This window comes from Mastigoproctus giganteus, chromosome 3 (assembly GCF_048544385.1).
Source record: "Mastigoproctus giganteus isolate SK-2022 chromosome 3, ASM4854438v1, whole genome shotgun sequence".
In the NCBI taxonomy this organism is placed as follows: Eukaryota; Metazoa; Arthropoda; class Arachnida; order Uropygi; family Thelyphonidae; genus Mastigoproctus; species Mastigoproctus giganteus.
Genome location: NC_143577.1, coordinates 220,705,323 through 220,718,415, shown reverse-complemented (window position 1 = coordinate 220,718,415; position 13,093 = coordinate 220,705,323). Strand labels below are relative to the sequence as shown.

General features: G+C 41.0%; 1 protein-coding gene across 1 annotated transcript; it reads left to right on the top strand.

Annotated features, from left to right (window-relative positions):
* Positions 1 to 11,303: 11,303 nt before the first annotated feature.
* On the top strand, positions 11,304 to 12,278 carry LOC150088751 (beta-1,3-galactosyltransferase 5-like). The gene has a single exon (XM_090370307.1). It carries the CDS (start codon positions 11,304 to 11,306, stop codon positions 12,276 to 12,278), a length of 975 nt encoding a protein of 324 aa, XP_090226433.1.
* The last annotated feature ends 815 nt before the right edge of the window (positions 12,279 to 13,093 follow it).

The window sequence follows — 13,093 nt, the reverse complement described above, 5'->3', positions numbered from 1 at the left end:
ACCCGTTGAATTTTATAGTACAAATATGATTTACGATTAACCTTGCAGCCAATCTCCTGAACTAGCTAGTAGTAGTAAAGCATAATAAGAAACGAATAGTTTTGCTGATTCAGTAACTGTACACTATGTTTTAATTAGTGATATACTTTGTTTATATTTATTTGAATAAATCGTTAATAATTTTCTCCACTAGAACCTTTTCACTTCATTTGGACTCGTACGTATAGCATTCTCTTTGGTTATTAGCTTAATTACTTACATCCTTCCCTTCTACTCTAAATTAAATAATCACAATTCTAGAAGCAATATTTACGCACACACAACAAAGTAATTAACATTGTTTTATTTTCATTCCAGAATTGAAGAACGGAAGACATGGGACGTTTTAATATACGAAGAATTCTTCAGCTCTTTCTCATACTTGTTTTTATCCTCCTTGTCTTAAACTGGAAAAATAAGATTATGCAATATGACAGACAGTTCATTGATCAAATTTGCCACAGTATTTGTAATGGGCCAGACGAAAGATCCTCATGTTCAAAAATCGATTGATGAAGAAAAAAATCGAATTGATCAAGAAAAATCGAACTGGACAATGCCACATTTGGTGACATTGTCCAGTTCGATTTTCTAGACACTTACCGGAATCTGTCTTATAAAGCTGTTACATCTTTGAAATGGATTCTCGATCACTGCTCTAACTATACTTTTGCTTTAAAAACAGATGATGATGTTCTGATCGATATATTCAGTTTGCACAGCCTGTTCAGTAATTTTTCTGGATCAGAAAAGCTTAGAAAAAATCTGTTATGTTATGAATTAGAAAGTTCTAGAGTTGCACGAGACAAACATTCCAAATGGTACATAACCGAAGATGAATTTAAAGAGAAGGTGTATCAGAATTACTGCTCGGAAATGGGGTATGTTATGACACCGGAGGTCTATGAATCCCTTTTCTCCTCCTGATTCTCAGTACCTTTCTTCTGGGTTGATGATATTTACATTACCCGTCTTCTGGCCCGTGAAGCGAAGATTGGCTTAAAGTCTATTAGAAATAGATATCACTCTGGAGGAAAAGTTAGTTCTTCCACAAAGAAAAAGATTATCAATGGAGAGTACTTGTTTTCTCACATGAATGGTCCCATGAGTTTGTCCAACATGTTGCTGTTTTGGGAGGAAATTGCCTCTCTAAATCTTGATCACAAACTTCCATGATATTTAAAATTGAGAAATCCAGCTGTTTATTGTTAATATATTAATAAGAAGAACCCAAGAAAATATGTCCTCGCCAGCACCAGAAGAACAGTCATTGTTGATAACATCTTTCCCATGTTCTTTCTTTAAAAATATTAAGAATGACTATGGTGTAGTTCCCAAAAATTAAAGAATAGTGTTGAGTGTGATTGTTTAGCTTTTTACTGAAACCTAGAGTTAGGAAATTTAATTGAAAGATTTATGTGATACAATTAAACATTCTTATATATAGTAAACCTCAAATCAAAGTTTGGAAGGGAAATGGAACACAGGTCGACCATAAAGGAATTCAACAAGGATCTGTCTTTAATAATGTATTTGTTGATGTACATGAAAGCTTGCAACTATTTCTAAGTCTTCTGAAATGATAGGTAGCGGCGGACCAGAATTTAATGGCTGCATAATAAAGACAAAAGGAACAATTAATTTACGATCAAAGAGGGTAACAACTGCGAAATCCACATTGAAAACAGGAAACAGCACTTAGAGAAGAAAATTTTCAACCCCATTGGGATAGGTTTGTTTACAGTATAATCAATAACTCTTATTTACTGTTATGCGTATACCTGATTCTATCACAGTTATACACGCTGTCCTAAGAAGGATCCATACACACGTCGGTTTCACATCGATATGGCTGCAACTCAATTGATAAGCTTGTCGATTCCCTCTCGGTCACTAGGCCACGCTCAACTCTCCTGGATAGGCTTTCATTCAAATAAAGATACACTTCAGCGTGGTATAGGCGTCCATTCTTACTGCAGAACAGTGACCAAGTGTGGGACGTCTTGCTCTAGCTCTCACGAAACATTCGAGTTTATCCCACAGGTGTTCCAAAGAATTCAAATCGAACTTTGCACTGGCCATCCCAGCTGCAGTACGTTAATTTTCTTAAATTATTCACCAGTGATATGGCACACTGGCAAGGCATTATCCTGATTAAACATTGATTTTATACCAATGAACTGCCACATCGTTTAAATTATCCAAATATTTCATGGTAACCGTTACTGTTCACAGTTCCCTGCTCAAGTACGAAAGAAATTCGGTCATACCAGGAGAAACAGAGCCCAATATAACCCCACCTTCTCCATCGTTGGAACAATGTATTCCAAAAGAAGATGATCTCTAGGCATCTTCTTCTCTGACACCCGCTCATGTGGATGTGGGAGTAGAGGACAGAATACTTCTCTGTAGAACAAATACGATGTTCATTGCAGCATGCAAGACGAAACCGGTGATTGCTGTTGCCGATATTTGGTTCATGCGCTGTGGCTTCCTTGTGAAAACTGGGGCCGTACTGCTCTGTTTATAGTATTCATACTGATCTCAATCCCTGTTGACGCCTTAAATTCCTGTTTTATATTTTGCAAGGATGTCTTACGAAACCCCTTCGAGTATCCTCTGGACATGTGGAGCCAGCCTCCGAGGTAATCATGTGCATCACTGGACAGCAGTCCCACTATGCTTTCATTTCATATTAACATCACGGGGGTTGACTTTGGATCGCATTAGATGTCAGCAGTTGCACGAGCGTACGGCAGTAATGTGACATAGAACGATAAGACTCCTCTCTAAATCAGCTTGGAATCAATCAGAGGAACATTTAACCTGTGTGGCCCATTCGTCTTCTTTATGCAATACCGGTCTGAGTCACTTGTTTATTCGGAACGGTCCAGCGAACTTTGAAAACGCAGCTGTCTGGATATTTTTAGTAGTCTATTATACACTCGAATGTATATTGTAAATGTTTGTTTATTCAGTTCTTCACATTCACAAAGCTCAAGTCAGAGTACCTCTTGTGAACTTATCAGTTGGCAGCTCTAATCAGAATGAGATAATAGTCTACTTGAAAGAAGGCACCTGAACAATACTCAGAAAAGGGTGGGGGAGTTCACTTATCTGAAATATTATCTCAACCATAATTTAACCCACACGTACTACAATATCGAATATCCAATTATTACAAATCAGTTATTTTTCGTTGGCAGTTTGGATACAGGTAATCATAATGAATGTGACTCTGGATCCAATTGCGCTCAATTGGATTGACTCGGAAATGTTGCTCTAACTGAACCTAAAGGTCTAATATCCTGCGTGAAGTAATTCGTTTTGGTGTTGACTCTTTCTGTGTCATTTAAAAGGTACCTTATCTAGTTTCTTGTTTGAAGTAGTAAATTAAATTATATGCATTTTAAATATACCTAATTTAACTAATAGCTATTTTAAATCAATCGTCAACTAAGTGCTCTCTATGTAGCATTACAATACACCCATGAGCCAAAACATCATGACCACCTACCTAATATGATGTTGGTTCTCCACGTGCAGCCAAAACTGCTCGTACCCGGCGAGGCATGGACGCTACAAGATTTCTAAATGTGTCTTGTGGTATCTGGTACCAACACGTAAGCAGCAGATCCTTTAACTCCTGTAAGGTCCGTGATTGAGACGCGGCAGATGGGATTGATGTTTGGGGAACTTGGAGGCTAGGGTAATATCTGGAAGTGTTCCTCATGTTCCGCGAACCAGTCTCGAACAATTTGGGGTGGAGTGGCATGGCGCATTATCCTGCTGAAAGACGCCACTGCCAGAGGGGGAGACCGTTGCCATGAAAGGGTGTCCCTGGTCAGCAATGATGTTTAGGTAACTAACTGACTATTATATTTAGGCCACCCGAATAATTAAATTCATCTGCTATGCTGTGTGTCTTATGTCTGTTAATTGCGTGTGTTCTATGGTTTCCTCCCACGGTGCATCCAGGTGTCATCGCGTCGTTTACCCCAAGTAAACGACGCATACATACACGGCCATCGACATGGTGCAACAGGAAAAGTGATTCATCGGACGAGACGACCTTCTTTCAATCACTCAAGGTCCAGTTTCGATGCTCGCGTGCCCACGATTCTTCGCTGTCGCCGGTGAATCGTGGTTAGCATGGGCACTCGGAGCAGCCTGCGGCTTTGCAGCCCCATTTTCAGCAGGGTTCGATGTACTGTGTGTTGTGATACATTACTCCCGTCACCTCATCCCAATTACCGGCGAGTTGCGCCACAGGCGCCCTTCTGTTGCCACGTACCATCCGGGAGAGTCTTCGCAAAGACTCCCGACAATGAATAACAACAAGACATCTTGCATTCCATAACCATCTATACACACCAGCTGACAGCAGCGATAAACTCCCTTCCGGCGGCAGGAACCGCGGGGGCCGACAATGTGCCACAATGCATGGTAAAATGCCTCAGTCCGTTCATCCTCCAACCGCTGAAGTCCATCTTCAACGGAATTCTAACCACAAGAAATTGTTCTAAAACCTGGAATAGCTACCTTGTCAGACCATGTGCAAAAGTTCGAAACCCCGCTCTACCCAGGCACTTTCGGCTGATATCTAACTTCTCAACGCTCCTGAAAATCCTGGAAAAAAACTATGTTGCCCACCTTAATGAATCAGATTATTGGAGATAGTCCGCCACAGGTCCACTACGCAATCCGAAACCGATCCACAGTGAGGAACCTCCTTGCAACCACATGTAATATATTGTCCGCCTTTGAACAGCAAGAGGAACTCGCAATCACGTACCTGGATATTGAAGCTGCCTTTGATGCCATCAACGTGTCGGCGCTCCTCCGCTTACTGGAAGACCACTATCTAATCCAAGGTAATATCCTCTGTTTTCTGGCTTATTTACAGCTATCATTGCGCCTCTTGTCCGTAACAGTGAGAAAATCATCACCTATGCAGAAAATATAAAGATTCTAACGCCTACTGCTTCCAACAATCACCTTGAAGCTACATCAAGCATTAATAATAGTCTCATCAACGTCGCCTCTTTCCTCAAACAGTATGGGCTTTCAATCAACCCACAAAAAATAAAGCTAATGGTGTTCTCTCTCAGACCAACCCCTACAATAATAGTCCCAACACTCGATGGAACTGTAATATCTGCCACTACCACCAAGTGGTAGTTGCAAATATTACAGTTCATCGGTACTGCAAACCCAACGAAAATTTATGCGATTACGCTTAAAATCTCGACACGTAATAGATCAATTTTTGTCACACGGCTTTGCCCACAGACAACAGTTGAACAGATGAGATCATATCTGAATGAAGACTTAGGTATAGATGCAGAAGTTACTAGGCTTACCACCAAACAACCATACTATGCATCATTCAAAATCACTTCTGCGGAATCTAACTACAAACTAATCAGCCTTGCATCATCTTGGTCTACCGAGGCACTTGTGAAACATTTCTACCCTTCCAAGCGTCTCTCTGTCGGAATGCAGTTTCCTGAACGGTATGAAACCACGACTAAGGAAAGGAAGAGTTGACTCAGACCCACCATCAAGTCTAAGAAAGGGGAGAAGCATTCAGGATGTACTGTTCCGAACCTCTCCAAAGGTGCGAACAGCCTCATAGAAGCAAGCCAGCAACAAGAACACCAGCCAACTGCTGAGGGACATATGAAGGTTAAAGTGAGGATTACTTCCAAACGAATCAGAGCCGATATTCGAAGGCCACCAGAGCTCCAACAAGGACATATATTAAAACTTCTATAATGTGTACTATTTTCTACTAAAACGCCAGAATCCTGAGAAATAAGCTTCATACAATGGAAATTCTTTTCCTGTCAAGGTTGTATGAGGTGATTTGAATTACAGAGACTTGGCTCTCCCCTAATGAAGAGGACCTCGCCTTCTCTCAACCTGCTTGTTTCTCTGGCATTTTTGCCTGAAGAGAGCAGAGGACTGGCGGCGGTGTAGGCATTCTCTTCAACACAGAAATTCTCACTGACTAGCTCAGCCACTTTAAAGACAGAACTGTTTGAAGCTGCAAGAGTCTCACTCAGTGTCTAAGACAACAGACTTGACGTGTGCACAGTCTACATCCCCCTCACCTTCAGTTAAGAACACTGTACAAGAGGTCTCTAACTGGATCAATAATTAATGTCACCACAAAACAAGTTTACTTGTGTGTGGAGACTTCAATATTAAATCAGACCAACACAGTCTTCACAGATTGTTATCCTCAAAACTGGCTGCAGTACGATTGACCCTACAGAACTTTGCCCTTACTAGAGGGACTAACCTGTTAGAACTAATCTTTGCAACAGACACACTCACCTTAGACAGCCAGCCTGAAAAAGACTTCATGTCAGACCACTTACCTGTAGCCCTCTGTCTCCCAATTGCATCCAAGACACCATAGCAACATCAGATACAAGTTAAGAAAACTGTGATTAGCCCTTCACTCCTCGATCCATAGAAATGCTGCTTTGCAGCATCCATCTTTCCTTGGGATGCCATAAACCAATGTCATCCACAGTTTGGGCTGCACTTTCTTGTCTGCTGGTTGAATTCCATTGCTCGATCTGCAGCGTCAAAAACTGTATCAATTTCTCACCGGAGCAATGCATGGTGGAACCAACAGCTCAGCCTCGAATTTCAGAATAAGCAAAGGCTTCATGCGAAATGGAAAGCCACATCACACCCAATATACAGGTTAGCATACTCAAGAAACCGTGCTCAGTTTAACAGAAGTAAATCTAAAGCCATGAAAGGCTACATTGATAAAACACTCAAGGTAGGGAAGACACCGTTTAAGGCAGGACATGATGATTTCCCTCAACAAATTAATCCGATCGAATGGCTTGACTACATTACAAGATTTAAGCCCAAGTCTGCATTAGACCATAAGAACGTTCACAACAGTTGTCAGCGAGATACCCTTGCATCCATGATCATTACAAAAGGAAAGCTCATCCAGGCCATCTCCAAAATCAATAATAATAGCTGTCCTGGAATTGAAAACCTCGTGGGCATTTTTATTAAGCGACTACACAAACTGTATCCATCTGTTTTTGTCACAATGTATAATAAATTCTTGAACGAGACTTTTTCTGTCCTTTGGAAGACGGCATTGTTAAAATTAATTCCCAAACCTGGTACTCCTATCTCTGCTAAGGCCTGTTGTTCTAACGCCTTATTGTCCAACTTGTGTAAAACTCTTGCGCGACTTATTGCTGCCCGTCTAGATTGTCTATTTACTGAACACTCATTAAAATCCTCCGACCAGTTTGGCTTTCGTACAGGCCGTGGAACTGAGGAGGCCTTGGTTGAATTTCTCTCCAGAGTAAACATCTGCACTTTTAAATATGCTATGGCTATTTTCGTAGATTTCTCTGGAGCCTTTGACTCCCTTTCGTGGGACAGCTTCTTTGCTCACCTCAGGGCTGCTCTATGCTCCTCACAACTCTACAAATTAACCTGCAACTACTTTCTCCACCGTTCTGTACAAGTCATTTCTGGAACTCAGCAACTTTGTCTTTCTGTCTCTCGAGGATGCCCACAAGGTACGGCCCACTCCTCTGGGATTTGGTTCTAGGATTTGGGATTTGGAGAAGCCAAATCTGGGATTTGGCTTCTCCGTTCAACTCCCAATGCTTCTAAACTAGCGTATGCCGATGATCTAACCCTTCTTGTCCTTAGTATATTCTCGCGCTTCTCTGGAAAGTACTGCCAGTAGCATTATGAATGATCTGTACTCTTGGTCCGCTATTAATAAACTTACCATTTCTCCTAACAAGACTTTGGAACTTATCTTAAGGGCAACCTTAACATTTTCAGGCCTCCGATTGTTAAACGTTTTGGTCGTTCTCTCTTCATGGTTGACTCGCATAAATTTTTGGGTATTATTCTAGATCGTAAGTTAAACTTCCAGAAACATATCTTACACCTTCACGATAAAACAGCCAAGTATACATCTATGCTTGTCCGTCTTTCGCATAAATCCTGGGGTATTCACCATCATACCCTTCGTCTTATGTAAAAAGTGGTGTTTGTTCCGATTTGTACCTATGGCGCGGGCGCCTGGTTTTGGTTTACTAAGAAGATTGCCATCCAAGAGAAACTTTCCTGTGTCCAAAGACGTATGCTCTTAACAATGAGTCGTACTTGTCGCACTGTCTCGACAGCTGCGCTCCAGGTTTTAAACGGTTGCCTACCTCTGGGTCTCCAAATCGCTTATCGAGGTTTTACCTTAGACATGCCATTCCAGTTGACTTTTTAGACTTCACTGTTAATATCCACTGCGATCCTAAAACCGAAAAACTCGTTGCTGGACCCATTTGGTTCAACTCTGGCAAGATCGGTGGTTTTCTTCTTCAAAAGGTATGGTCACAAGAAAATTTATTCCATCTGTGTCCTTTGCCTTACAAAAGTCTATTCTAAAATGGTTCAGTCCGAGTCTCCGCACTCGTTTTCTTCTAACTGGCCATGGTTCCCGTCGTGCTAAACTTGCTAAGTTTAATCTGTCTGATTCATCCCTCTGTAACTGTGGCAGCATATTCTTTTCACCTGTCCATATTACTTGGATCTTCGTCAGCCTCTGTCTGCTCTGTGTCAACCATTCTCCCCAGGCAATGAATCTTCTCTCTTGGACTCCAAAGAAGAAAAATTTCATCTTCCGCAAGATTTTGCACATAAAGCCTTTGCCAGACGTGGACAACTCATGGGTAGTGCTCCAATTTCAGGAACTAATCCTATCAGGCTCTACCGCCAGTTCAGACCAGCATCTCTATCATCGCCATCTCGTGATACCACCACCATCGTCACTACCACCATTTTTAGCTCAGGTACCATCTTCACCACCATCTTCGACTTGGACAGTTGGTTATCAAACTTGTACTACGCCGAGTGATATCACTGTGTCTTCTTGACATCTATTTCCTGCTATCCTCAGGCTGGTCATGAGGCAGGGTCCGCATCCTTACACTGGTGCAGGATGATTTTTTATTATTATTATTTTTTTTCAATTTTATTAACTTATTTTTATCTTTATTTTTATTTTATTTTATTTTTATTTTATTTTTCTGATTATTTTATTATTATTATTTTTTATAATTTATTGTTAAAATTAACTTTATTTGCTCATATTTTGAATGATCTGGACATTCAGTACGTGACACTCGAGGTTTTCTGCGGTTCGCGCTCAGTTGTAGCCCGCCTCTTCGCGGCGTAGACGGGTATCAGGACGCACCACCCTGGTGCTTGTTGCTTCCTGATAGCAAAGCGGCCAGAAACAACTAAACAACATAACACGTACACGAACACGGCACAAACATAGCATTACACACATTCTGGGCAAAATTTTTGTAACATCACAGTGTACCATGGGGGAGTTGAACTAGCGTTTGGGAACCGCCTTATCTACATGTTATATTAGGCTTAAATTCCTCACCACAATACAGAAAAACCCTCGCAATCAAGAATTCACTCTGCTACTCGAGGAAGATAAGGCATTAACCATCTACGCGCATGAAACATTTGCACTTAGGCAAGCTTAGATTGCAGAACTCAGAGCCCAAGAAATAAGGCAGACCGGCGTGGGATAACTCTCCATCCTCCCAAAACAACACAGACATGACCATGCTAACCCGAATAGGGTAGGATTTATTGCAGGCACCATCTAAGGTGTGGGATGCTGGCACTCCTCGGAGTGCGGGATTTAAAAGTCAATTCGAACCCGAAATGGGTAGGATATACTGCTGGCAGCGATCTAGGTGTGGGATTGCTGGAATTGACCCCAGTGCGGGATCTACAGACACTATGCCATTGGCAATTACAGAGGGACGCCTGTTCCCTGTGACTTTTAAACCCACAGCCTTTCCTATACTTCGCCTAAACTAGAGTGGATTAATTGTCCCCTGTCAACCAACCCAAATTAATTTCACCTTCAATCTTCTCTTCTTCTATGCCCCTCTTTTCTAGCGCTCCCTTCTTTTTTTTTTTAATCTATTACATTATTTATTTATTTATTATTATTATTTTGCTATTATTATTTTTTTACTTGGTCTCCGTCAGGAAGCTCAGGCAACCCTAGCAGATGCCAGCCAGAGTATAATGGACAGCCTAGCTCACCTCCCAGTGGTAGAGGCGGGCAACGAGGAGCTCCATTTGGGGCCCTGGGCCAAGCAGCCAGAGACAGAACAACAGAACATAGCACTACACTGTCAGAAACGACACACCATACGTTTTCTGGCTTTTACAGAGATTCTGTAATTCTTCAAAACGTACCATGGCGAAGATGTGGGAAACCACCGGTGTCTTCTTCCACAAAACACTGACACTTTGACACTATGTGGGTGTGAAACAGAACACTGTCAATGCCAGAGTTTTAAAGGTGTATGGATTTTGTAAATGCGTAGTGTCGTGTCTCGTTGTTCCTCTGGTCATTTAGCCGCTGGAACCCCAATGGGACCCAGCTTTTATTGGACAGTGATTACATCCAGTGTGCTACTGGTGACGATCTCTACGTATTACCCACTCAAGACAAAATGAGAATTCGCATTTTGGAAGTTGCAGAAACTATTAAGAATAGTCCTGAAGCGATAAGGCATGCCACAGAACGGTGGATGCTCACTAAATGTTGTCTTAAAGAAAAATGCAGCTCGCTTTGTTATTGTTTGTTCTACGGTTTCATCAGCATAAGCGACTAAGGCCATATTGCCCCGTGTACATTGTCTGTAAATTGCGTGCGTTCTGAGGGGATTTTCTGTTTCGATGAAGGAAAAACCCGAGTTTTCTGGAGTAAAACCATGCTGTCATCGCATGAGACTAATTTGGCCAATCTGAGAAAAGGGCCCATAAAAATTACTCACATCACCGACGGGACTCGTACTCAGGTCTTTTCCACATGGTATGCGAAGGACAGCCATTCTACCAAATGCTATCCACGATGGCTTGCCACTAAAATCTCAGAAGACGCCAAAACGCAATAAATGTATATTGAAGTTTTTATTTTGTTGATATTAGTTTATACTCAACTTATATTTTGTTTATAAATATTTCTATGTATAAAATATGTAATCATTTTTTTTCATCACAGGCGTTTTTAAATTGTTTAAAGTGGTTTATTCTTGCCTTCTAGCTTAAAGTAAATAATTACGTACTTGTATATGCTACTCAAATGCATGTTTTAATCAATACACACCACGAAACTAATTCTCATTATTTTATTTTAATTTCAGAATTGAAGAACGAAAGACATGGGTCGTAACTTCCCACGGATGATTCTGCTCTATCTCGTGATTATTGTCGTCTTTTCTGTCTTAAACTGGGACTTTAATATTATAAAATATGGCACTTCAGTGAACACCTTCACGCATGTATCAAGATGTCTCAACGTAACCCACTTTAATGTTTCCGAAACTTGCCGACGTAAAAACATTCCACCATCTGTAGTAACGTACATTCATTCTGCCACCGATCACTTTGTCCACAGAAGGATAATTCGGTCCACTTGGAGCCATCCTGAAATGATGGACAGATTCGACTTTGCCACAGTGTTTGTAATGGGTCTGACGAATGATTCGCATGTTCAAAAATCGATTGACCAAGAAAAGCGAGCATTTGGTGACATTGTCCAGTTCGATTTTCTGGACACTTATCGAAATCTGACCTATAAGGCTCTTGCATCGATGAAATGGATTCTCGATCACTGCTCTAATTACACTTATGTTTTGAAAAGCGACGATGATATCCTGATTAATATATTCAAATTGTTTGACCTACTGCGCAGATTGTTTGGCTCTGAGAAACTTGGGAAAAATCTATTATGTTATGAATTTAGAAGACGAGCAGTTGTACGAAACAAAACATCCAAGACATACATAAGTAGAGATGAATTTCAGAGCAACGTATATCCATCTTTCTGCTCTGGGGTAGCTTATGTTATGTCGCCAGAGGTCATTGAATCCCTGTACAATGCTGCATTCTCAGTACCTTTTTTTCGGCTGGATGATGTTTATATCACCGGTTTTGTAGCGCGTGAAGCGAAAGTTGCCATAAAGTCTATTGCAAATAGATACCACATCGGTGGAATGTTTGGTGATGACAAAAAGAAAAAGATTGTCAATGGAGAGCATTTGATTTCTCACCTGAATGATGCGATGGGCTTGTCTAACCGATTGCTGTTATGGGAGGAAATTGCTTCCCTAAATCTTGACCACAAACTCCCCTAATATTTAAAATTGAGAAATCCTCGTATTTAAGGTTGAATATATTGACCAGAAGGCCGTAAGTGAACATACTGACAAAAGCGCCTTGTAATAGGTGTGGTTTTAAATATCCGTGTCATGTTTCTTTGTTACAAATATCAATAATGAGAGCGGGTTGGTTCCCGAATGGTAAAACTGAATGCTGTTAGATGCATTTGCACAGTATGCGATAGTTGCATGCTTTTATAACAGTCCAAGTTGGCCTAACAGTCCAAACAGAAATTTTTAAGACAATAGAAAACTGACATCGAAGAAAATCACAAAAGTCACGTTCTCAGCAAGAATTCTGAGATTTGGTTGTTGGAATCAAGAGTTCATGTGGTGCAGTCATATTCAAATCCTTATGGCTGGATTTAAATGTGACTGCACCACATGAACTCTGTCAGGAGTAGGGTTCCTAATTGGGAAAATTGGGGTTTCCCTTGTGGTCGAATATGACACGACGGTAGGTCAATTTCTTGTGATCTGGAGGTGGTGATCTTGAAATGCTTTGGAACTCAGATGCGAATGCATGTATTGAAGCTGTATACAGTATTTATTTACAAGGCTGCCTTGCACGTCTCATAGTCTTCATATGAAGGATTGAGCTGCGTGACAGAACAAAGTTTATGAACTCGTTTCGGTGGGAGTACGCAAATATATGGTATTCCGTTCCTCAAACTGGATGGATATCTACTCCTACTTCGTATCCATATAATCAACGTCTTCAGTTTCCTCTTGATATATCCTGGCATTTCATGGTGCTGCCAGCATTGTGGTGATTGTAACGGGAGCTCCTT

What these genes read in the sequence shown, in the direction of transcription:
- LOC150088751 (XM_090370307.1), top strand. Translation starts at nt 11,304, where the DNA reads ATGGGTCGTAACTTCCCACGGATGATTCTGCTCTATCTCGTGATTATT.